This window comes from Vipera ursinii (assembly GCF_947247035.1).
Source record: "Vipera ursinii genome assembly, chromosome: 1".
Taxonomy (NCBI): Eukaryota; Metazoa; Chordata; class Lepidosauria; order Squamata; family Viperidae; genus Vipera; species Vipera ursinii.
Window position 1 is genome coordinate 48367960 of NC_139512.1, and position 27146 is coordinate 48395105.

Consider the following 27146-nt stretch of genomic DNA (forward strand, 5'->3'; position numbering starts at 1 on the left):
AGATTCATGAAATGACTGCATGACTGTGCAACTGCAATGATTCTTCATGTAACAACCCTGGGGAAAAAGTTCATAAAATTGCTTAGCTACAAAATTCTACTCCCAATCGTGGTCGTAAGTAGAGGACTACCTATGTATTTGAATGATGTCAGTATACTGTATAACAGGGGTCTTCAAACGTGGCCCTTTTATGACTTGTAGACTTCAACTCCCAGAATTCCTCAGCCAGGCAGTGCATGGCTGAGGAATTCTGGGAGTTGAAGTCCACAAGTCATAAAAGGGCCAGGTTTGAAGACCCCTGCTGTATAACAAACTAAAGTGATCTAACCCAAATGAGCAGGAGCACTTTAGCTGACGTTAATGCCAAACATGACTTTTTGAAGCAGGAAGAAAAAAGTTGTCTGGAAGTGGGTTTGAGAATGGGTGGAGGATTGATAGAGGGTGACATTATCCATTTTTGTCCTCTGAAAACAGTTGCTGGCCATACTTTCTGATGATGGGGATTGATCTTCCCTCAGTCCAATGGGATCTTTTAAAAAGCAGGTTTACTCAAGCCAACATGAGCACAGGACAGGTACCATTTAAGTAAGAACAGATGTGCTCTTAGAGGGTTTATAGGGATGGGGATTATGATACAGTTAAATAGGAATCTTGCTTTGTAGCCACTGAATTGTAATGCTAATGTTGTTTGTTTACTTTCTTCTTCTTCCAAATATCAACAGCTACTATGAGTTTAAGACATGCTGGAACCTTTTCTCCCCACAAACAAGGATTTGCCTCATGCATTCACTTCTTTCTTTTTGTACAGTACCTTTTCAAACTAAGTTTTGCAATCTGCCCACGCCTTAAATTTTAAAGATTTTTTTAGGAAGGAAGGAAGGAAGGAAGGAAGGAAGGAAGGAAGGAAGGAAAGAAGGAAGGAAAGAAGGAAGGAAGGAAAAGTTGCAATGGGAGAAGCCTATTTAAAAGAAGGGTAACTAGCTTTGTTACCTTTACCTTTAGGGTCATTCACAGTAACTATTAATTTGCTACTCATCACTTGCATTATTGATTAAGACTTCATTTTTTACTGGATCAGCAATGGCTCAACTGGATTACTTTCAAAGAAGATATTTTTTAAAAATTCAAGGACCCCAGTCTCTTTTAACATCATCTGCAAAAGCCCCTTAATTAGTACTGTTGTTATTATAATGGCCACTCCCTATTATTATAGTGGTCACTCCCTGTTAAACCACTTTTGCATTCCAAATACCTGGAGCTTTTCTAAGATTAAAAAGCACATATTTGTGAATTCTTGTCTTCCATATCCAATAATGGAAGCCAGCTGTGAATGTAGCTTTCCAAAAAAAAGGTTTGCCATCTTTAATTCAGATTCTCACAGAGGAGCTGAAAGCTATATAGGTAACTGGGGAGAAATAACAGCAGCTAAAAATGATTTGAGTGAAGTGGCTATAGAATAAAACTTAGGAAGCACGACTGAGGGAATTAAATTTATACCGCACAGGAAGGACAAAAATGCTCGGAGGTAATATGATCACACACTATAAAAAAACTTCAAGGTAACAATATAAATGGAAGAAATTGATTATTCATTGTTTTGGAAAATGTTTGAATGCATCAGACAGCGTGAACCTAAAGATTACTCTAGAGAAAAATGTAATATTTTGAATAGCCTCAGTAAAAAAAAACTAAGGGTGAAACTATTCAAGCTACTACATGGAAAGTGGTATGTAAATACATTAAATCAATAAGTAAAGTTAGTTTAAATTATTCTTAAAGAACTCTAGACCTATATCTTCCCCCAGGTCCAAATGTGCAGCTTCACTGTGGTGGAGATGGTGATTTATGTGTGGATTCCTGGATGAGATGTGTGAAAAGGTCCAAGAATGCTACAATCCCAACAGGGTCACCCACAGTATGAAGGTCATCCTAGTTAATTAGCTAAAGCAATGAGATAAGCATAATGAGTAGCTATAAAAAGGTACTAGAGAAGGAAGATCAGCTTAACAACAATGGCCAGAGAACACAATAATAAATCCACGGATGACTTTGCTTGTTGGTGTGGACTAGTTGCTGGCATGCCAGAGCCCGGTACTGGTCCATGGACTGGGGGTTGGGGACCCCTATCCTAGATTATCTGCTCCTCAGGTTGAACGGTATTCAGGATGGATTGTTTTACAGTTTTAATATTCTTTTCTAATATGTATTGCTTTATTTAATTATTGTGTGCTATTCACAGTCTCTTTTTCTGGGATGGGTGGCTATATAAATTTGCTAAAGAAGTAAATCAAATACTATTGAGTAAAGCCAAGCTATTCTCCAAAGCACCTGAAAGCAGGACAAGAAGCAACAGATGGAAACTAGTCAAGGAGAGAAGCAACCTAGAACTAAGGAGAAACTTCCTGACAGTTAGAACAACTAACCAGTGGAACAACCTGCCTCCAGAAGTGGTGAATGCTCCAACACTGGAAGTTTCTAAGAAGAGACTGGCCAGGCATTTGTCTGAAATGGTATAGGGTTTCCTGCCTGAGCAGGGGGTTGGACTAGATGACCTCCATGGTCCCTTCCAACAACTTCTTCTTCTTCTTCTTCTTCTTCTTCTTCTTCTTCTTCTTCTTCTTCTTCTTCTTCTTCTTCTTCTTCTTCTTCTTCTTCTTCTTCTTATTATTATTATTATTATTATTATTATTATTATTATTATTATTGCCTTGGTGGAGCAGTGGGCTAATGCCTTGTTAAGTAACACCAGCTGCCTGCAATTAGTGCAGGTTCGCATCCCACCAGGCTCAAGGTTGACTCAGCCTTCCATCCTTCCGAGGTAGGTAAAATGAGGACCCAGATTGTTGGGGGCAATAAGCTGACTTTGTAATAATGCCGCTTGGGGGTGTGTGAAAGCCCTAATAAGCAGGCATATACATAGAATGAAGGCTACTGCTAAGCTTGTAAGCCGCCCTGAGTCTTCGGAGAAGGGCGAGATATAAATGGAATTAAAATAATATAAATAAATGTGTTTTAAGCCCCAGTCTTTATATATCTCGGCCTTATATATTTTAATACTTGGGACTAAAATAACTGGATTGCTCAGATTAATTTTCAGCAGCAAATTCACAAATGCTTTGTTCTAAGCAAGCTCCTTTGAACTTGAGGGAGCAAGATCTAGCCCCAGAGAAGACAACCCACAGATAAGGAAAGATGTTAATTTGCTCTATTGGTTCACCATCCGATAGGTATCTATGGCTGTGATGTTTTCTGAAAACCATGATTTTTTTTACTTTGATTTATTAATAACCAGAGAGTTGTTATGATAGTGGGAGCTAAATCTTCTTAACAACTTAGGCAACCCAACTTGCATATATGACAATAAAATCATATTGTCAGCATGTAGCAAGGCATTGCAATATTTATTGAGTCCCTTGGGCATCCATACTTCAGGATCCCTCATCAATTCTAACAAGTCATTAATGTAGAGACTGAATAGAAGTAGTGCAAGTATGCATTCTTGTGTTACCCCTTTGTATTAGTCCCACATGTCATGGCTCCATTAACCCCAAACTGCACAGTCAAACAAATGTTGATGTAAAAGGCTTTGATCAATGCAAGCAGTCTGGGTTTCTGTTTGGAACAGAATTTTCTCCATAACATTTCTCTGTTTACTGTGCCAATTGCTGCACTAATGTCTATAAAGGCAGCCAACAGTTGTTTCTCCTTACTGACATATTTACTGATTAGATGGTTCAAGACAAAGCATTAGGTCTATAAAGGCAGCCAACAGTTGCTTCCTTTTACTGACATATTTTAGTGATTAGATTGTTCAAGATAAATCAATTGTCAATAGTGGATCAACTCTGTCTAAAGCCAGCTTGTTTTTCTGTGATAATGCACTCTTCAGCTACCCAGCTTCCAACTATATTCAAGAGGAAACTCACATATACTTCAGCCACACTATCAATTAGAATAGTGAACCTGTAATTGTTAGGGTCCTTTTTATTTCATTTTCTGTATGTGGGAACTTTTATTGCATCTGCCACCCAACTGGGATATATCACAAATATCATTTACGTGAGTGGGGAAAAAAGAATGGTAAGCGATGGATGCACCAGTTGTGATATTTTTTTTAAATATTTCAGCTGGCAGAAGGTCCTCACCAGGGGCTTTATTCCTCTTCAAGCCTTTTATGATATGATATGATTTGATTTCATTTTCTGATGGCCAAAGATTGGAAGCTTTAGTAGGTGGTAAATCACTACTTAAGAACTCTTTCTCAACAGGTTCTGAGAGGGCAACCAAGTGATGATAATAGTTTTCTCAATCCTTAGCAGAGATTGGTATATCAAACAGGTATGTCTATTCTTTCAGGATTTCGGCTACAGAGTGCCAAAATGTATGACTTTTTTCTGACAGCTCCAGTTGTGACTAAAATTGAAGCAGCATAACTTTTTTTCTTTGATTTAATGAGTTTCTTATATTTCTTCTTAGAGAGAACATCTTAGCTTGTATAGGTACAGAGGAATGCCTCTAAGCAAGTCTCGTTGCTGCCTTCAATTTCTTTTTCATCAAATCATATTCATTGTCAAACCAGGGAGATCTACCTATAGGGAAACCTTGGAGGAGGATTTAGTTATTAAGTGTTCCTTTAACATATGGCACAAATTTGTGGATGTATTGCACTGACTACCAGTCAGCTGTGGGTGATTGGAATGTGAAAGCCCAATTGATAGCATTATCTGATTTAAAGCTATTTAGTATTGCCTCAGTAATACTTTGGACCATGATAACTTTTTATTTTGACCTACCAGTTTTAACCTACCTATTAGTCAGTTATGTTACCTTAAGTCTGAACAGCCTGGAAATTTCACACTCACAGCTGATGATTGCTTTCTCCTATTTGATAGATAATGACCTCTGAAAAGAGATTAATTTTACTTTTTGATAAACAAATAAGATCTAACATAGTGCTTAAATGGCCTAAATGGAAGATATATGGGTATACTTAGTTGTTATTCTTGTGCCTCAGCATTTGAAGGCTACATTTAAAAATCAGTTATGTCAAGTTTAGAGCAAAAATATTATCTTGCAAATTTATGTGGGTAATTATAAAAAAAATCATTTGCAAGTTCACTATATAAAGTGAAATCATAAAGAGATTGGTCTAGTTTAGCATTAAAAACAAATTGGTTTCATGGATTCATTGTGAATTCAGTAGCATTCAAATTTAATAAAATAAATAAATGTTTAATGCAACAAGGTCAAAAAAGAGATAAGTAGACTTAGAAATGACATGTTCTTACTATTACTACATTTGGCTAGAACAGGGGAAGGCAACCTCGGCTCTTTTATGACTCATGGACTCATAGCTGACTCAGGAATTCTGGGAGTTGAAATCCATGAGTCATAAAAGAGCCGAGGTTGCCTACCCCTGGGCTAGAAGAAAACAGTAAAAAGTAATCAGTATAGGCATTCCATTATATATCTCAGCAACAAATTCATATTAATCTAAAACCAAAACATCTGGATCATCTAAAGTTCCCACTATTACATATATTTAAGCAGAGAGACCAGATACCCATCAGTCTGGGTGTAAGACAACTCAGTGTGGCCAACTCACCACAGCCATGTCACCGCCATCAATTCACTGCAGCCAACTAGCTGCAGGAGGACAACTCACCACAGCCAACTCACCATGGGACAACTCACTATGGGAGAAGAGTTACACTAATATCGAAGAAATGGTGAAATAGAATCATTAAAGAAAGGATGAAAAAGGAGGGACAAAATGAAATGTGAAAGACAAAAGTTAATATTTTAAATACTTAAATTGAATTGTTGAATTGTCCCACATCAAGTTGTTCTGTGTGAGTTGGCCACACCAAGTTGTCCCATTCAACACCAGTAGGTTCCTTTAATCTTGATTTCTGTGCTAAGCAGAGGAGTTAGTCTTCCTGGCCTAAATAGTCCCTCTCAACTCCATGGTTTCTTCACATTATTTGAGAGAAGGAATAACAATCCAATAGATTTCCAACAAAAGACTATCTTAGCAATAACAATTAGAGCATTTGTACTTAAGTAAGCCCAGTGTAAGGAGTTGTTTTGTGATATATTTTCTTCAAGTTTAATTACAGTTTTGAAATATAAAGAGATTAGAGATACTGGATTATATATAAAAAAAGAAGTACACATACTCTGCAGCTTCCTTGTAACTATTTTTTCCCCAATTTTATTTATCAAATTTAGGCACTGCCCATTTCACTACAGTACGTGACTTTAAGCGATGATAAATAAGTGCAGGGATACCTCAATCTTCATTACAATTTCTCCAAGATTCTCTTTACCTTTGAGCTGAGTTCTAAAGCAAATTTTCTTTCATCAAGTTGAGAAAAAGAGCAGGAGAATTTCTTAGCTTGGCACTATATTTAATTACCTCAATGTTTGACTGGATATACAAGAAATGAATGCATCAAAAATACAAATCTATTTATAGATCATTTTTTTACTAATCTGATCATTCTCCACATGTATATATCACACTTTTTCTCTCTTGCAAATGGATGCAATACTCAAAGCTCTATATCAAATAGAGGAATCATAAGGGTTAATTAAAGTGTTAAAATGTTATTCCAGAAATGTTATTAAAGATCTACATCTTAGTGAAATGTAACCCCATTTATTAGCTCTTTGCCAAATAAACTATATGAGAAGAAAGAATCTGTAAATGTGTTCTGATGTTTAATTTGACTTTTCTTTTTTCTTTACTAATTAATAGCACTGCTTTAATACATACCCAAAATATGAGATAATATCAGATTGTGGTTAGCCTTTGATACAATCATCTGATCAAGACATCAAACTTGAGATAAATTAAACCAATAATTGCACTACTTTAATTTACTCCAAAAGGCATCTTCAATATTTAAGTGGTCAGTGAATTACTTCTGTTTTATTACTCCTATTCCATTAACAGCAAAAGTTGGAGATATGAATATTGTATGTTATTATGTAGGAAATGCTAAAGCCTAAGTGAAGCTTTGATTATAGGACATATAATTATGTGCAGATGATTTCTATGAGAGCATAAGAGAAAAGGACAGGAAAAGTGTAAAGAAACACTGATTTTGAAAATGTTTCTTGGGAACAGACTAGTTGCTTTTATGCAGCCCAGTGAAGTCACTAAAAGTGGCTTCAGAACTTTCTTTACAGCTTCCATAAAAAACTATAGCAAATATATAAACATAGCTCCATGGCTTGCATTCTTCTGCTGGATAATTGGCTGTTGTGATAAACGAAAAGAACTCAAAGGTTTCTGCATGTAATCAGTAAGATATTCAAGCAATAACTGCCTTTACCACATGGAATATGTAATGTGTGAATTTCAATCTCATTTACTGTCAGCAAGAGAAGTATATTTCTCTGATCTTTAGGTATCTTGGAATTTTCAAAATGGTACTAACTTCTGTACTTCAGAACAATTTTTTCCTATTGTTATACATTTGTTTATATCATGTGTGGAAAAAGAGTATAGAACAAAAACCTGACTCCCCAACATTCAAGTAGTTTCTTAAAAGAATAATAATGCAAAGATTTCATGTTAAATCAGCTGCAGATTTTATGTTATTATTTATATTTCCTTACATAGCAAGACAGGAACAAAGAGGAAAGCTTTTCCTTACCATGAAGAGGTAGTGACAGTAAAAGCATCTCCTACTGATCGGTAGAATGTGTCTTGACAAAAGTGCTTTGAATTCTTTATAAATAGGAAAATAGGATAAAATATTTAAAGAACTACTCATGAATGTCCAGGTAAAAGATGACAACCTTAACGAACACAGCTGTAAATTAAGTAGCACACAATATGTATATTTGGATGCATACTTCACAGCTTATAATTTGCAGCCGAGGAAAAAAAAAGATCTCTCAAAACTCCAATATTTGTTTAATTGACACTACTATTAAGGAATGTCACACAACCGTACCTAATATTTCACACCTTTGATTTCTAACTGATTATATTTCCCTAAGGAGATATTAGTTCAAGGATCACTCCAAAACCTAGCTTTATTTCTCATAAACAACTACTCCAATTTATCAGCCTTGACCTTGGTATAATTCAGCCCTACAGTTTCTATTGCTATTTACACATCAAAGTAGCATTAAGAAGTTCTCTCCATTCAGCAATTGGAAGCACTAGGATTTAGTATATATCTATTGGAGAGTTGGTTAATGAATTGCCATATCAATGCACAGAGCATCCATGCTGGTTGACTGCAGCTGGGGATCAGAAATTCATCATATTTAGCTATAGGGCTTCACAGAGTTATTTCTTGCACTGCTGCACAGTGTGCTCTACACTTGGTATACCAGCAGCAGCAGCAAAAAAAGAAAAGGAAAAGGAAAAAAAAGATAGTATTGAAGTGTTAATGTGGGGAATCAGCAAGACAACTGGATGTTGTTTCAGTTGTAATGAAGAATGGGAAAGAGAAAGAATTCGCATACCCAATTATCAATCTTATCCCTGTGACAGGAAAAACTTCCCTTGCTAAATAGGCCAACGATGTGCACAAATGGCTGATAAGGTGGATACAAATAGACACTTTTCAAGCATTAATGGATTATTTTCACAAATATATGCCATTTTAAACAGGGATTACATAGAGCTTATCAACATATTCCCCCGGATGCAGTTTAAAAGTATCTCGCTAGACATTTACTAAATAATATCGTTATGTCACTGTCTTCATGTGATCTCCATCCCTTAACTAAAATCATCTAACATGGCACATTGCTGAACTGATGTTAAAGTGGTGTGTGTTTTTTTTTTCTTCTCCTGATGACAGCTTTTCTGTTTGCATAATTTATGGTGTTTCAATGGCAATTGTGGTGATGGCATAGTTAGAAGCTGGGACCTATCCAGCTCCTATTGGCCACTTTGGGCTACAGCATACATACCTCATGCTTCTACTTGTTGGACACTTCCCCCATGACTATTTTGGTTGTGAGCTGAACTGATATTGATATGGGTCCCCAGGATAATGTTGCACAATCCAATCTTGGTCAGTCACCGGGACCAGAGGTTTCATCTTCCAAGCTTTCAGACTCGTGCTGCAGCCCATCCTCAGGGAACTTATCTCTAGAGACGAGCTCCAACATGACTCTGAAAGCTCAGAAGATAATATCTCTAGTCCCGGTGACTAACCCAGGTTGGATCCTAAACTAACATTATTTCTTGATTCCATAGAAAGCTGCCCACAGAGTGCTTAACTGAAACCTTCCAAGCACAACTTGCATCTTTCATGAGCTCCTTATTCAAAAAGTTCTCAGTGCTTGCGAAGCGCCTCTAAATCTAACATTAGATCTTACACGAAATCCATATTAATACATGTTAACCAAGAGATCTTTCAAAATACATCTTCAGCTTTTGCACTCCAGCACTGGTGATACTGTCATTGCTATGAGCGTTGCCATTCCTACTTGGAAATCACAGTTGCTCTTATTTGCAGCCAGCCTCACTGCACTCTGGAATCACTGCTTGGAATAAGATAATTGCTTGTTCTCATGCTCACTGAAGCAAGATGACTATGAAGACCGATTGCAAAATTTCCACTAAGAACATTTCCCCCCACAATGAACTACAGTGCAATAGGTGCAATGATGGACTGTATTGATGATCTTGCTGTTGAAATTCAGAGAGGTGTGTGGAAAAAAGGATCAGGCTACAGGATGAAATGAGAGGGAGATCAACAGTCACTTTGTTCCATCCTCTTCCCATGCACAACTGATTTATCCATTATTTTGACATATATTTCATTCTCCAGAATAATGTGAAATAAATGGGGAAGTTGTGTAACATGGGCAAACTTGAAAAGTGCTGCAGGGTGTTTGTTTTATTTTCAACTGTCAAGATGCCTATTTAATAACATGTGATGAAGAAAGAGATAAGGGAGCTGCTGGCAGATAGCACAGAACCTGCAAAGAAATCTATTCTGGAAACCTTTGGACAATACAAGGATTCTGCCCTCAAAAACCGAGAAGAAAGAAAATTCAATATTGTGGAGCTGCGGGTGCAAGTCTTGACCAATAAAAAAAACCACATACATACAGGAAAGAATAGGTAGAGGAGGAAATGATTAGTTTAGCGAGTGCAGCTTGGGAAGAGTGAAGATGATAAGAGGCAAAGTTTTCCAGTTAAGAGAAAAATTACTTATGAATAATAAGTAAAAGGGAGAAAGCAGGGTTTTGTTTCAGCAGCAAACTATCCTACTAATATGCCTCCTGCCAACTACAAGGAAAGGAAAGAACTTGGGAGGGATTTGGATCATTTGGTACACTTAGCCAGTGTAGGTAGTGTGAAGCTTTACTCCTGATGGAACTGAACTCTCCAGGGTATTTGGCTGACAGTGGATCATAGCTTACATAGCCAAGAATAGAGGGAGAAATAGGACTCAGGTAGCCCAGGAGGAAGATTTCAAGAAGGATCAAGCAGCCAAAAAGAGAGTTAGACAAACTGCTGCATAAGACCATTGCAAAGCCAATTGTTGTTTTGAGGATTTTTACCAAGGGAGCAGAGTTTTATATTGTTTGAATACATGAATGATGAACGTTTGAAATATGGTATTCCTTTAAGGAGTCTGCTCCAGGTATTGGAGGAAAGAGGAAGAGATAGACCAGACATGTCAAACACAAGGCCCGTGGGCTTGATCTGGCCCGCAAAGTGGTTTCATGTGGCCTGCGAAGCCATCCTGGAAACAGTGAGGGAACGGCCCCCGCTGCCTTGGGCCCGGCCAACTGGGAGCCAATGTACAATTTTGTGGTGGCCATCTATGCTGAAATGCATTCAGTCTTAACTCCACAAGACTGTATGGAAACAGCGAGGGACCAACCCCTGCTGCGTTGGCTCCGTCCCCTGTGTGCGTGCGCTGGGGAGATGTCACCCTTTGTGAGGAATGAAGAAATGCTCCATCACTTGGAAGTGGCCAGCAAATGGCACACGCCTAGTTCACATATCTGGTTTGATGGGTTCTGAGTGAGGGGTTTCGGCAGGCAGCGGAGCACTCTCCTCACAGCGCCAAGAGGCTGAGCTGGACAGTACGAATCCAAAAAGAAACAGAATGCCATCCAGACCCCAGCCTGCCCCGTTTTGGCAGGTAGCGAGCGGGGTGCTCTCCTCACAGCACCAAGAGGCTGAGCCGGGCAGTGCTAATCCAAAAAGAAGTGCAATGCCGCCCAGCCCCCAGCCTGCCTGGTTTTGGTAGGCAGCAGGGCACTCTCCTCACAGCGCCAAGAGGCTGAGCCGGACAGTGCAAATCCAAAAAGAAACACAATGCCACCCAGACCCCAGCCTGCCCCATTTTGGCAGGTAGCGAGCGGGGTGCTCTCCTCACAGCACCAAGAGGCTGAGCCAGGCAGTGCTAATCCAAAAAGAAGTGCAATGCTGCCTAGCCCCCAGCCTGCCCAGTTTCAGCAGGCAGCAAGGTGAAAAGCTGGTGAGTTCTCACGGCCCGGCTCAGCCTCTTGGTGCTATGAGGAAAGTGCCCTGCTGCCTACCGAAATCGAGCAGGCTAGGGGCTGGGCAGCATCGTGCTTCTTTTCAGATTTGCAGCGCCTGGCTCAGCCTCTTGGCACACTGAGGAGAGCACCCTGCTGCCTACCAAAATCGAGCAGGCTAGGGGCTGGGCAGCATCATACTTCTTTTCAGATTTTCGCCGCCTGGCTCAGCCTCTCAGCGCTGTGAGGAGAGCGCCCTGCTGCCTGCAGAAACCAGGCAAGCTGGGGGCTGGGTGGCATCATGCTTCTTTTGGGATTTGCACTGCCTGGCTATGAGGAGAGCGCCCCACTGCCTGCTGAAACCGGGCAGGCTGGGGGCTTGGTGGCATTGCGCAGGTAACATTGATTCTCATGCTGCTCATGGCGTCCCCTCCCCCAGAGCCCACCACGCCAGATATGTGAAGTAGGCGAGGGCCATGTGCTGGCCATTTCCAGGCGATGGTGCATTTCTTCATTCCTCATGGTTACAACTCCCCAGCTGTGTTTCTTGCCTGTTTTTCTCTGTTCCCTCATCTCAAATATTTTCCAAGCACTCTGTTTTTAGGAAGGAAGGAAGGAAGGAAGGAAGGAAGGAAGGAAGGAAGGAAGGAAGGAAGGAAGGAAGGAAGGAAGGAAGGAGGGAGGGAGGAAGGTCTGAGGGAAGTCCTGCCTTAGTCCTGCCCTGCTGCCCTTTCACCATCCCCTTGCCCCCTCCTCCTGGCCTATCTTGGGGGTCTCCCATCCTATTGCTAAAGAAGCTTTGGATACAAAGCCCAGTCTCCTCCCATAGAGAGGGAATGGGCCTCCCTCTGACTTTGTCCTCGTGGCCATCATGAGCAACCTGGCTAAGGAGAGCAAGCACAACAGCAGCAGCCTTGAGGAGGAGGTAAGTGCAGCTGGGCACCCCCTTGGGGAAGTGGGGATGGGCTTGGTGCTGCAGGTGCTCGAGGGTTGGGCTGGGTGTTTGACCTCTGCTGCCCAGGGGTCCGGGCAGCCCGTGCCACCATCCATCCTACCGCATGGCCTGAGAGGAACAGTGAGGCTCCTCCAGTGGATCATGCCTTGGCACTTGCCCTGATCCTTCTGACAGAGACCCTCAGATCTGTCCCACTTCTGCCCAGGCCCTCACAGGCACCCTTGACACAAATGATGTAGACCTGGACATGCCCACCCAATAGGCCACACCCACTCCAGCCACACCCACCCAGTAGGCCGTGCCCACCCTGGCCACACCCACCTGGCCCCCTGAAGGCAACCACAATGCTGATGTGGCCCTCAATGAAATTGAGTTTGACACCCCTGAGGTAGACTGCTATCAGGGCCATGTTCACACAGGGTTAGTCAGTCTCATAGAGGGATTCATTCCCATTGATTTCAAAAGCTTCTGTTAAAGTTCTTCTCATAACTTTGTCTACCATGTTATAACATCTGTATTAGCTATGTTAGCTGTTTTCTTAATATAAATAGTTCTTGCCCATTTACAGCTATGAGTGTAGCTTTTTTTAATTGAATGGATTAATTGAACTGGATTACAAATTAAAATCCCCCTGGTTATTTGAGTGTTAAACAAGTTAAGCAGGCAGCTTGTTTTAATTGGATAGAATTGGTTAGAAGCTGGAGGGATGCCATTTTGGAGATCCAGACCAACATTTGTGCTTCCCAATTGGACCAGAAGCTAAATCTTACTTCAGCACTGGTGATTACATTAGCCTTTGCCTTATTAAGGACAGCAGGGAAGACTGGAGAGTAAAGGACAGAATTTGATGGGAAATAGTCTCATTCATCTTTCTTCTCAGCTGAATTGTCTCTGATTGGTAATCAACACAATGAGTTACTTTTTTATCTGTATTCAGATAAAATAAATTAAACATTTTAATGTAAGGAATGACAACTTGTTTTAACTAAAAGATTCTCTTACATAATGGTATAAAGCAATCAAGTGATGTTGGCTTCTACATTTTAGTAATGGTTTTGAATCTAGTGTTCCACAAGCTTCTCTTAAGAAAGCTTGCATGACTATAATTCATAAATCAGATAAGGATCATATACATTTTGCTGCCAATTCTACACCTAATTCATTACTGAATGTAGCTGTTAAAACATTGTTTTAAATTTAAATATAAAGGTTATATGAGATTTCTTGTTAACCAAATCTAGAATGTACTAAGATTTTATACATCCTGCTCAAGCAGGATTTATCATAGAGAAAGGGCTGACTTTGAATCCATTAATAAAACATAAAGAAAACTGCTGTATATTTAGACACAGAAGACCTTTGATGCATTATTAGTGATTCCTATTTTTGAATTTTTTTAATATTTTTCTCAAAAACACTTAAAATGTGCTTAGAACTGTTTATTCATGTCAAAAATATCAAAGGGCTTACTCATATATTGAATTATATAATTCAATATACAATTGAGCTTTGACTCCTTTTCATTGGACAGTAGGAGAAAGCAAAACTGACATTTCCTTCTTTTATTGTTTGATTTGGTTTGGAAATGTTAGTATAGGCAAGCTAGCAAGAATCATTACTTGATACCGGTAGGCAATGAATAAAAAGACATTCTGCAATATTCTATATTGGTAGTTGTTGATAAATCTGTCCCCTTTGTATAAAAATATGCTTTTATGGTCTCTTTTGAATATAATATTAATTTATCTAATACAAACTGTTATATTGGGAAGCTACTACATTCATTTTGGTCAATTTCAAAGGTATCCAGAGGAACAAAGATGTCAGGTTGAGAATATCAAGATATATATCAGCAAAGTTGACAGATGGCTTCATTTAAACTGAGCATGTGGATAACATTACTACTTTAAAAATAAAGGCACAACACAGATAATTAATTTAGACTAAAAAGTATTCTATTTATTAAAACTTTTTAATAATAATTATGAATTATTTTAATTGTTTTTCTGGGAAAGTTCCTCACTTTCTGCCTTTTTGTTCAGAAATGTTTTATTGTTAGAGAAGGAAGTTTTAAAATGAGCCTTTTTTCTAAGGTCAAAAAATATCAAGTCTGACATGTTGGAAATTTGCCATTATAGCCATTTTATCCTAATTATTTATAAAAGTTGTCAGAATGTACTAAGGCATAAGAAAAATAAAATAAGGAATTGAAGACTCTGGTATGTGAACATCACTGGAAGACCATTATAGCATCCATATGTCCCATTTTCATAGACATATTATAATTTTATATGGTTATTTCTGAATTATATTAAACATTGCAACAAACACAATTAAGATACAATAACTTTTATTGTCATTTTTTACTATAAGCACAGTGGCTACAATTTACTCAAATATACTATAATTATAATAATTATAATTACATTATAATTTGCACAATGTAGTTTTATTTTATATTTAGTCTCTTTTGGATAAAAGTTATTTGTTATATAAATTATGTGTTGGAAGACTCATTTGTAAATGTTCGAGTTGAGCTATATGTCAAACATAACACTAACCCGAGATAAATAGTTAATGTGTACAAACAAAATTAGATATAATTTACAAAAAATGATGCAATGATGGATGGATGGATACTTATTAGCCATCAATGGCAGAATGTCCTGATACTTTTCTTTTACTGAAGAAGTATTTTCCCACTGGGCATACTGATTAGAGAATTATTTGACCTATTCTAATCAACATGTTTGATTTCCTATTTATTTTATATTGTTTTGTGAGTTTTTCTACCCTCTTCTTTCCATTATGCATATGGAGTCAATCAATCTCTATCCTTCAAGAAAGAGAAATACTGGAGAATTCAAAAGAATTATCCTGATATATTACATGAACTCAGCCTATGTGGTTCATGGTATCATACAAACCAAGAAAATTGGGTTAGTTCAAACGGGCCTATGATTACCATGTACCCATGTTCAACATGTAAGCAACAAGAAAAAAATCAAGGGAACAATTGGTCCACTAAAGGGAAAAGAATGTGACAGCAGAGCTGCTTAATTCATTCTTTGCATCTATTTTTATGCAAAAGGAAAAAAAAAATAGTCCAACCTATCAAAAGCAAAACCATAGAAGATATAATAGAAATACAAGTCAAAATAAGTAAGAAAATGGTAATAGAACACCTATCCACTCTAGATCGCATTGCACTCACGTTAGAAGCACCAGGGTGTTTCCAGATTGAAAGGATTATCTGGTGACATCACTATTGCCCTGGGGACACCCAGTTGAGGGCTCCTTTTGTGTCCCACGCCATGGCAGCAATCAGGTTCCAAACACCAGCTTGCTAACCTCCAACCCAGTGTCCTAACTGTACAAGCCATAAATTCGCTCTAGATGAATTAAAATCCCTAGCAACAAATGGATTACATGCCAGGTTTCTGAAGGAGCTGGCAGATGTGATCTCAGAGTCACTGAACAAAATCTTTTAAAGCTCCTGGAGTACCAGAGAACTACTAGCAGACTGGAAATCTTCAAAAAAGAAGAAAAAATGGATCCAGGAAATTACTGACCAATCAGCCTGACATCAATATTTGGGAATCCTGCAAAAGAAAATCAAGCAGTGGATTTGCAAGCACCTAGAAACGAGCAAAGCTATTTCTAGAAGCCAAAATGGATTTGTTGAAAACGGTGTCAGAAAAACTTTATCTTCTTTGATGAAGTGACTAAATTGGTGGAACACAGAACTACTATGGACATACTTTACTTCTGTGCAGTGCAGACAAATCAAAGCCCTTCTATCGGGTTATGCCTCAGAATTTAAATTCTGGGCTTTTTCCTGCAACCTTCTTCAAGTAAGCCTTGCAGTCACACAGACTTATTTATATAACAATTTGCTATAAACTGGGAATTTCTGATGTTTATCTTACCAGATTCAGTCCTTACATCATTTGTAGAATAAGAATCCCTCTATTTCCTTTACAAATATTGAAAGTATAGACTGCAATAAATACTTAAATGATAGGCAGGAATATAAAGCTCTAAAAACCAGGAAAATGATTTGTCTCTCCTTAGATGTCAGCAGTACAATCTCTTTTATAAGCCACAGATGTCCTACTAAATCCTTGTTTTATTTTCTGTGAGCATTTTTTTGCTTCTTATAGATCACATGGCTACTGGTGGTGCAGTTAAGATGCAGTAGAGTGCAATAGAGTCAATGAACATATAGAAGCACTTTGGGTTAGTTCAAAACTTCTGGAGATAGAGGACAGAGATGGCTTGGAGAAAAAATTACTGTATTCAACAGCTGTTACATAAAATTCAACTTAGCTTGGAAAAGAGGAGGAATGAAGAAGAAATTGAAGATTGTTATTGATTCTCTTGGGTATAAGATGAAGGAGACAGAATCTCTAAAGATTCCATTACCCTATACCAGGGGTAGGCAACCTTGGCTCTTTTATCACTCATGGACTTCAGCTCCCAGAATTCCTGAGCCAGCCATGCTGAGGGGAAAGATAGGTTTCCAAGTTGAGCCATGCTGACTCAGGAATTCTGGGAGCTGAAGTCCATGAGTCATAAAAGAGCCAAGGTTGCCTACCCCTGCCCTATACTATAAAGTTGTATTCCAATTGTCTTATAGAAGTTTTGAACTAACCCAAAGTGCTTCTATACATTCATTGACTCTTTTTCTAAAGTAACAAGAATTTGAAGGTAGCATTCTTGCATATGCTTTTGCCTAAGCTTAATGCTGCCTAACTATAAATGTCAATTTATGTACCGAATCATTCTGGATGTATTCCATCCATTCTCTCTCTTTCTCTTTTCCTCCCTCCTACTGTATGTGTTTATGTGTCTGTGTGTGAGAGAGATACATACAAAATAGATGCCTGAGCACATAAATCTTTGAGTATTTAAAGGACTTATAATTTAAAAATGACTAAAAGGATTTTTCATAAATTATATTCATGAAAAAATAAGATATTTTATGTATTCACTTTACTCATACGCATGTAAGAAAATATGTGTTATAGTAGATGTCCTGAGAATCCCTGGAACTGCCTTTAAGAGAGAGATTATCAGAGGAATTGGAAATTGTTGTATTATTGTATGTTTTTATGTGTTTGATTATGAGAGAATATGTCCGTATATTTGCATGTGTCTTCATGTATGAGATTCATTATTTCATTTTGCTCCAAATGTCATAGGCAGTCTCAATCTGAGTTTAAAAAAAATATTTATGCAATCATAAGTTGAGATGGTTTAAATGCTAAAAAGCAATGAAGTATAAACTGAAGCAAATCCATAAAGGTTATATTGTTACTGCAAAAAAGGGGATGTGGCTGGGTAGATGTAGACTAAAACTCATTTATAAGGACAAAGACATGAAAATCAAGATAACTGTTCCAATGTTGTAAAATTGATTATAGAAAATTATAAATTACTGGTAGGAAGTATATCAAATGAGATTACAGTATGATAGCATTCTTTTGTATTTATTTCATTAAACTTAAAAATTGCTTTCTTCACCAAAGCCAACAAGTCATTCAATGAAATTTGAGAATGGAATTAAAATTAGAGAGCTAATAAATGATGTCATATGCTCAAATCATGTTTATTAAGTAAAATAAATGCAATTGAATTGTGACTGAAAAACAATGTAATACCAGAACCATTGTAATCTTATTATAAAACCCAATTTGGCCAGCATTTTAGAATAAAGTTTAGTTTTCAAACATTAATAAAGAACAAAGATGTGATTGAGCATAGCACAATAAGCTAAAATGAGATTCTTGAAACCATAAAGTCTTTTTACCCAAACTTCCTTCTCTTAAAGAAAGATGCAGCAGGCAGAAGAAAGATACCTCCAAAAATACTGTTGCAGCTATGTCTTTCTATATATTTTAGGAACCATGTCAGATCCTGGAGAACCCACAAATGCATATCTGACCTGTGCAAGTCAATATTACTCCATCCAGAACAGGTTGTATCCACAACATATATGTATATATTCAATATCTATACTAAGTAATGTAGTATCTTGATTCTTAGTTACTCCAGGTTTTAATTTGGGGAATTCTAAAGTCATTGTATGCCTGCAAGCTTTTTTTAGGAAGTCAAGCATAGGAGTCGTAAGGATGGCATGCTAAGTAGGCAGCAAGGCATTTGTTTTATCAGTATTTGGATTATGAAATAAACCACAGATTGGTTCCTTATTCATTCTCTTATTTGTAACTGTAAGCTGCCCAGAGTTACCCTACAGTAAGATAGACAGCCAATACATTTTATAAATAAATATATAAATCCTTCCTTATGTCTATCTTTCAGTCATTTTCAATTTCACTGTTTTATGATCAGATACCCACCATTCCATGGTCAATAAAACTGGAGACTAATACCCAATGCAAACTATCTCAGATTTATTGGACTTCAAATCCAAGAAATCCCAGGTATTCGATATTCTAGTTGAGAATTCTAGAAACTGTAAATGTAAGAAATCTAGAGAGCACCAGTTTGTAGATCTATGCACTAGTATATGGTTGTTGAAACTCAAATGCTGGTCTCAAATGCCACTTCTTAAGACTATTCTAGATTCCTTTTATGTTTCTTCTATAATACAATGAACAGTTCTCAGCCAGAGTCCATATGGTCCTCTGGATATTCCAAGGGAACCAGAGGTTGAAAAAACATGTAATGGGGGAGGAAGCATGGCATGTATTGAGGGATCACAGGAAAAAACAACTGCAAATGCTATCTTATTGATGCCAGAGAATACATGGCCTATGTCCATATCTGGTAAGGGGACCTGGACAGTGGGGCCACAGTCAAAAAACAAAATCATAAGGGAACTATGGACAAAGAGGCTGAGAAACTGTGGTCTAAACTTACAAAAGTATATATTGAGATTTTGTCCAAAGAAAACTATAATTGCTTATATTAAGACAATATTAAACAAGGAAACTTAAAGTTCTAGATTATCTTTAGACTCATCCAGAATACATTTTATGTACAACTATGATAAAACAATTTCTTAACTGTTGTTTAAGATTACACTCATTGGAAATATGTACTTCTAACTAGAATTTTGTTTTTGTTTTGTTTTGTTGACTGTTTAAATGAATTTTTGTAGGCATGAAAACGGAAGACAAAATGAAGCAGAAAAGATCTGTACTTACTATATGAAGTTGCAAAAAGTCAGTAAGGCCAGGGGCACTGTCAATCCGTACCAAGATGCCATCTTTAACTGTTGTGCTGAACCCAACAGCAAGGCGGTCTGTCCTTGTACTGGGTCTGTCATTTGCTGGCCAAGTATACAGGATGAGGCCTCCACTTTTCCCAAAGATATATGTGGCCCCAGCTGCAACACACACATAAAAAACATATAGAGGTAACTTATCCAGTTCTATTAACATTTCAACTGCATCCAATAGTACTAGATCTAAATGCAAGATTCCATTAGAGAAAAGTTTGAAAGCCTAGGGTACTGTGTCAACCTGAATTAAAGATGTGAACAAAATGAATTAATAACAAAGCAGATGCAAAGTATGAGCATTGATAGACTCAACTACATAATAGCATAGGGCAGATATCACATTATTTCCAAAAGGTTTTACACATTGACAAACCATCAACTTAGGCTTCTTTTGCTTAAAACTCATTTCACGTTTCTGGAAAATACCATATTTATTGTAAGTGTAAGCCAAGTCTTCACCATTATTATTACTGATAAATTTATGGGTGTAGGATCTTATATTGAGAAGAACAGCAAAGAATAATATCAGACTGTTAAAAATATGGGGAGAGGTAGAAGATGCAAATGGTTATAGATAGCCATGAAATCAATTCCTTTAAGATTAGCTACTGCTTGGGTGTAAACAGTTAACTTTACAAAACATTATTAATAATAAGGTTCAATAACCTTTGAAGGTTAGACTTAACTGGTTATTTTACAACCAGATGATTTCAATCAGAAGCTACTAATATAATTAATGACTTTTTAATCCTGGCTCTGCATTTTTTTACAAAAGTGTGACTTCTGGATGTATTTGCAATGCACACACAAAAGTATTACACACATACTTTACAGGAGGAGAACAAAATCTTTTAGTACAATTTGGATTGACAAGGTTACAAAGTTGGTATTGTATTAAATTTTTTATCAAGAATCACAATTCTTCAAAAGAATTGTTTTAAATTCAGGATCATCTTCTAATCAAGAAAATAGATTTCATTAACTTATCTTTTCTTCATTAAGCAAAATAAGGTCTGTGGATGGGAAAAATGGAAAACAAGTTTTTCACTGGGGAACAGAAAGGGTTTTGATCAAAACCAGCAGTTTCTTCTAAAGGTAACTATAAGATGTTGCCTTACTAAAAGAATGATATATACACTGTGACAGTCTTTTAGAATACATTAAATATTTCCCAAGAATTGCTAAAATGAATATTCATGCTGTGTCTCGGAAGTTTACATAGGATTGGCTGGAAAAACTCAAGCAAATGAATGGCAGCTCCTTTCAAAAAAAGATACATTATATGAAATAGGTTTATTTTTCACATTCTGTTTAAGTCTGTTTCAGGTGCCAAGTGCCAAATAAAGAAAAATAACATCTGCAATAAAAAAAGCTAGCAGGCATGACCAACTGTCCACTATTTCATTATTGTTTCACTTGCAAAACAAACAAAGAATATCCACAGCACAGTTAAATACCTAAACCACAGCATCTGTGGGAACCAGTCAGCTACATGCAGAGATTAAAGTGTGATTATTCACTGTGTGTTTCAGAAAGACTATGCCTTCCAATGATAATTTTCTAAAAGACTGTAAGAGTTAGAATGGCTCATTAACAGAACAGCACAGTGAAAATATTCTGGAAATAAGCTAATGCTTTTTTTTAAAGTAGAACTTTGAAAAGCTACTGAATCCAATCTTCTGTTCTATGCAGGAATCCAATTCAAAGGACCCTGACAGGTGGCTGAACAGACAGACACATTTATTTATTTCATGTATTTGCTAAATGTATACCCCACTTTACCAAGAGGAGTGACATACATAACATCCCTTCTCTAATAATTTTCCCCCAAAGAGCAATCATAACAATTCTGTGAAGTAAGACGGGCTGAGAGAGACTGGTTCAAAGTTACACAGTGAGCTTCCATGGTTGATGATGCATGTGTGTACCTGTGGTTTCATCAATCCCAATCCAACACTTTATCCACTGGGTTTCTCAGGGGTACCCATGAGGAGGGGGTGTCAAAGTATGCATCGCATATATTGCACACATGTTAAAAGGGAAAGGATTTTGGTTGCCCAAACTTTTGATTTTAACAGTAGTTATTCCCCTTCCATGAATAAGCCTAACTCTCTGATTGTATATATTAATATTTCTCATCATTTTGTCAGTAGACTTTTGTTTTCTAAGCCATGATTTTCAGAATTCTTACTGAAATCAGCTTGTACACACTCACACAATAGTCTCTCTCTCTCTCTCTCTCTCTCTCTCTCTCTCTCTCTCTCTCTCTCTCTCTCTCTCTCTCTCTCTCTCTCTATATATATATATATATATATATATATATATATATATATATATATATATATATATAATGTATATACATATGTATATAACACACATATGTATATAACAAAAAAAGTCAAGGAAACAGGGAGAAGAAGGCAAGGAAGTAAAAGGCAGCAGAGAGAAAGCAGAGCTGCTTAACTCATTCTTTGCATCAGTCTTCACACAAAAAAAACCTATAGACCAACCTACCAAAAACATAATTCTAAACAACAGACTTGAAACAAAAATTAAAGTAAGCAAGAAAATAGTAAGAGAACACCTGTCTGAATGAATATAAACACCTTGGTGAATATAAATCAATGGGCCCTGCCGGATTACATCCCAGAGTTCTGAAGGAGCTGGCAAATGTTATCTCAGAACCACTATATCATATCTTTAAAAAATCTTGGAGCACTGGGGAACTACTAGAGCAGACATGTCAAACTCGCGATGTCACGTGACGTCGCGCAATGTATCAGGAGAGTTTTGCCATTGCCGGCAATGGGGTGGGAGTGGCTTCTGGATGATGTGTCCAGCCCGCAGGCTGGCAGTTTGACACCCCTGTACTAGAGGAATATAACTTTATTACAATCATAGACCAGCAATAGACAATACCCTTTACAATATGTTTAAAAACAGCACTTACATTATTAATAAATAATAACATCCCTGTTAAGAAAATACATGTTCTCAAAACGTTAGGGTCACTTCCTAGTTTACGTGAGTAGGAAGCCAATAGGTTTGTGAGTAAATATAATGTTCCAAAAATTATTAGAGATATCTCCAAAAAATTGGCACAAGTTGACAACTATAATTCTGTAACCAATTTTTTTTTCTCATGGACATTGCAGCAACACAGAATTTTGCCACTGCATGCATGGTAGAAGGTTTTGAGTCCTGGAGGAGAAAGACTACATAAAAATTGTCTGCCCTTCCTGGCAATCTCTCTAATAGGGGGAGAATGTATGCTGACCTATAGCCTCAATATAACTCACAGTACAATAAAACATGTGAGATATCTTCGACTTCTCCTTTACTACATCATACATACCCGTTCTGCTATTGGTGTTCTCTTATACCTGCCCTGGAGGAGTACTGAGGGGAGATTGTTAAATCTGGCTCTGAAGAAAGCTATTCTTTGTTTTGGGAAGGTCAGATCATTTAGATATCTTGCCAATTCCCACACACCCTCTTTGATTCTATCCCTACTGTGGAGAGGCAACCTATTTAGTTCTTCTTGGAACTCCATGTTCTTCATTGTATTGATTACTATTTGCTTTGCTTGGTCAAAGCCTTGGGACATTAAGAATACCGATGAGAGCCCATAAAAGCCCAGCTTGTGATATATCACTTGTTTCTAGGGGGAGGGGAAGTTGTCAGTCAACACTAGCGGGGACAGACCCTCTGGAAAGAAATGAATTTTAAGCTAATGAATGATCATCAGCTTCCAGGCTCTTACCTGAAATTGAGGCATGCCTGTCTCAATTCTTAACTGGGCATTTGGAGTTCCTTTGGGTGCAGCTAAGATGGCTCACAGGAATTTGGTTTGTATGGTTTCTAGCAAGTTTTTCTTTGCAAGGATTCCTTTTTGTGCCCCATATAGAATTTTTTTTTTAAAATTCCATTTATATCCCGCCCTTCTCCGAAGACTCAGGGTGGCTTACAAGCTTAGCAGTAGCCTTCATTCTATGTATATGCCTGGTTATTAGGGCTTTCACACACACCCCAAGCGGCATTATTACAAAGTCAGCTTAATTGCCCCCAACAATCTGGGTCCTCATTTTACCTACCTCGGAAGGATGGAAGGCTGAGTCAACCTTGAGCCTGGTGGGATGCGAACCTGCACTAATTGCAGGCAGCTGGTGTTACTTAAGGAGGCATTAGCCCACTGCTCCACCAAGGCATTAGCCCACTGCTCCACCAAGGCTCAATTTGTGCCAATGTTTTGGCCTCAAAAAGTTTTAAGGCAGCAGGTACTAATTGACCTCCACATGTATAAAAGAAATGTTTAATTGCATTTGAGGATCTATTGGCTGCTTGTAATGTATGATCCAGGTGTGCCTTCCATGTCCCTTGCAAGTGGAAAACCACCCCAAGGTATCTAAATGTTCTAACCTGTTCTAAACTATGTACTTCTATTTTCCAAGAGTATTAACTGGGTTTAGCCAAAACTTTGATTTATCAAAGTTAAGGACCAACTTGTTCTGTCTGCAATAGCCAAGTGTTACCCTAACTGCTCTCTTCAGTCCTACAGGAGTTTGTGAGATACTAGCAGCATCGTCAGGCATATAGGAGAATCAGGATTTTGCATTGTGCTAGGTTAGGCAGATGCAGGGTTCTGTAAGAGATTGATCAGGGGGTTGATAGAGAAGTTAAAAAGGGAGGGGGAGAAGATGCAACTCTGCTGTACCCCTTTTTGTTCCCTTACTGGGCCGGTTAAAGTTTTTTTTTTTAATCCCATTTATATTCCGCCCTTCTCTGAAAACTCAGGGTGGCTTACAATCTAAAGTACAAATGAATGTGCTTAGCAATAGCCTTCATTCTATGTATATGCCTGCTTATTAGGGCTTTCGGCCCCCCCCAAGCAGCATTATTACAAAGTCAGCTTATTGCCCCCAACAATCTGGGTCCTCATTTTACCTACCTCGGAAGGATGGAAAGCTGAGTCAACGTTGAGCCTGGTGGGACTCGGACCTGCACTAATTGCAGGCAGCTGGTGTTACTTAAGGAGGCATTAGCCCACTGCTCCACCAAGGCTCTTGGGGATTACACCTCACTTTCAAGGTGGAATTGGCATACATTTTTTTATGAGGAAAAGGAGGCATTTATCGATAGTAGTGTATTTTAATTTCTCCCACAGGGTGTTCCTAGCTATTCAATTGAAGGCCTGCTTAAAATCAAGGAAGGTCACAAAAAGGGAGGATTTTATATATATATATATATATATTTGTACTAGATGGTGAAGTACCAAGATATGATCCACTGTAGATCTTCCTTCTCTAAAACTGGCAAATGTCATCTCAGAACCACTATATCATATCTTTAAAAAATCTTGGAGAACTGGGGAACTACTAGAGCAGACATGTCAAACTTGCGATGTCACATGACGTCGCACAATGTATCAGGAGAGTTTTTCCATTGCCGGCAATGGGGTGGGCGTGGCTTCCAGATGACACCCCTGTACTAGACGATTGGAAAAGAGTTAATGTGGTTACCATCTTCAAAAACAAAACAAAACACAAAACCAGATCCAGGAAACTTCAGACCAATCAGCCTGACATCAATACCTGGAAAGATACTGGAAAAAAATAATCAAAAAACAGATCTGTGAATATCTAGAAACAAAAAGTTATAACTAGTAGCTAGCATGGGTTTGTGAAAAACAGATTGTGCCAAACCAATCTTATTTCATTCTTTGACAAAGTGGCTAAATTAGAAGACCAGCGAAATGCTGTGGACATAGTATACTGAGACTTCAGCAAGGCATTTGACAAAGTAGACCATAGCCTACTTCTTGGTAAGCTAGAAAAATGTGGGCTAGACAGCATCACCACCAGATGGATTTGCAACTGGCTGACAAACCATACTCAATGAGTAGTCCTTAATGGTACTACATCTATATGGAGGGAAGTAAGCAGTGGGTTAGCACAAGGTTCTGTCTTAGGCCCAGGACTCTTCAATATCTTCATAAATGACTTAGATGAGGGACTAGAAGTGGATCTCATCAAATTTGCAGATGATATTAAGTTGGCAGGAATAACCAACACCCCAGAAGACAAGCTCAGAATCCAAAAAGACCTTGACAATGGGCCCTATCTAACAAAATTATATTTAATGTGGAGAAAAGGTTTTAGGTGAAACCTGGCTCAAAAACAGTAACTGTGAGAGGGACCTTGGAATCCTAGTGGATGATCACTTAAACATGAGTCAGCAGTGTGCAGCAGCACCCAAAAAAACCTAAACCTAATCCTTGGTTGTATAAACAGAGGCAAAGAATCAAAATCACAGGAAGTATTAGTACCACTTTATATTCTACATCTCGAATAATGCATACAGTTTTGGTCAAAGAAGTGCAAAGAAGAGCAATTAAGATGATTAAAGGCCTGGAGACTAAAACATATGAAGAACAGTTGCAGGATTTGGAAATGGCCAGTATTCCAGTATTTGAGAAGCTGCTACAAGAAGGAGGGAGTCAATTTGTTTTCCAAAGCACCAGAAAGCAAGACAAGAAACAACGGATGGAGACTAATCAAGGAGACAAGCAACCTGAAATTAAGGAGAAATTTCCTAATAGTTAACCAGTGGAACAGCTTGCCTTCAGACATTGTGGGTGGTTTATGTCTCAAGGTTTTTAAGAAGAGACTGGACAACCACTTGTCTGAAATGATATAGGGACTCCTGCTTGAACAGGGAACTAGACTAGAAAACCTCCAAGGTCCCTTCCAGCTCTATTCTGATTGATTTATTGATTGATTGATTGATATATAAGCATATATATAAGCATTTCAATCTTAAACATTCCCCAAGATCAGGCCTTTACAAATGATAGATAGATAGATAGATAGATAGATAGATAGATAGATAGATAGATAGATAGACAGACAGACAGACAGACAGACAGACAGATAAAACAGATAATTATTCTATTAACATGATGCATTGCACAATTTTAATTACCTATAGTAGCATCAGACGATCTTGCTAGGAATGTAGTTCACATTTTTATAAAACTATTTTGTTTTCTTGAGTGACCTTTAATATTTTAGTTCATTTTTCACTAGTAGCATAGAACTGGGATTGTTTAACTTATAATTGACATAAAATGTCATTCTTCCATTTCATACCATAAATTTTAGTCAATCTCTTATCATTTTGTGCATTCACATACATACACAGGGCTGGCGGAGCCCAAAAAATAGAAGAAAATGAAATTACATTTATTTCAGGAATATAAGCTTCACCTTTGAAAATAATTCTTATCCTCTCCCTCTGATGAACACACATCTTCCCAGGAGCCACTTGGTTGCATACACTGCATGTCAAGAGAGTGGCAATTACATTCAATTATAATGACTATCCTGTCATGGCATTTCAGTGCCAACCAAGATGAAATCTGACACGAAGATGCATAGGACTCTGTGAATCTATGAAAATATTAAAAGG

The 27146-nt window shown here is 37.8% G+C and overlaps 1 protein-coding gene across 4 annotated transcripts in view; it reads right to left on the bottom strand.

Moving 5' to 3' along the window:
- Positions 1-27146, bottom strand: part of NRXN3 (neurexin 3) — a gene marked incomplete at its 5' end in the record, with an annotated part of 1287103 nt that overhangs the window by 328102 nt on the left and 931855 nt on the right. For all 4 annotated transcript variants that reach the window (XM_083375237.1, XM_083375239.1, XM_083375240.1 and 1 more), the window contains one exon: positions 19603-19784. In XM_083375237.1, coding sequence (XP_083231363.1) covers positions 19603-19784 — 182 coding nt within the window. The remainder of the gene's footprint in view (positions 1-19602; positions 19785-27146) is intronic.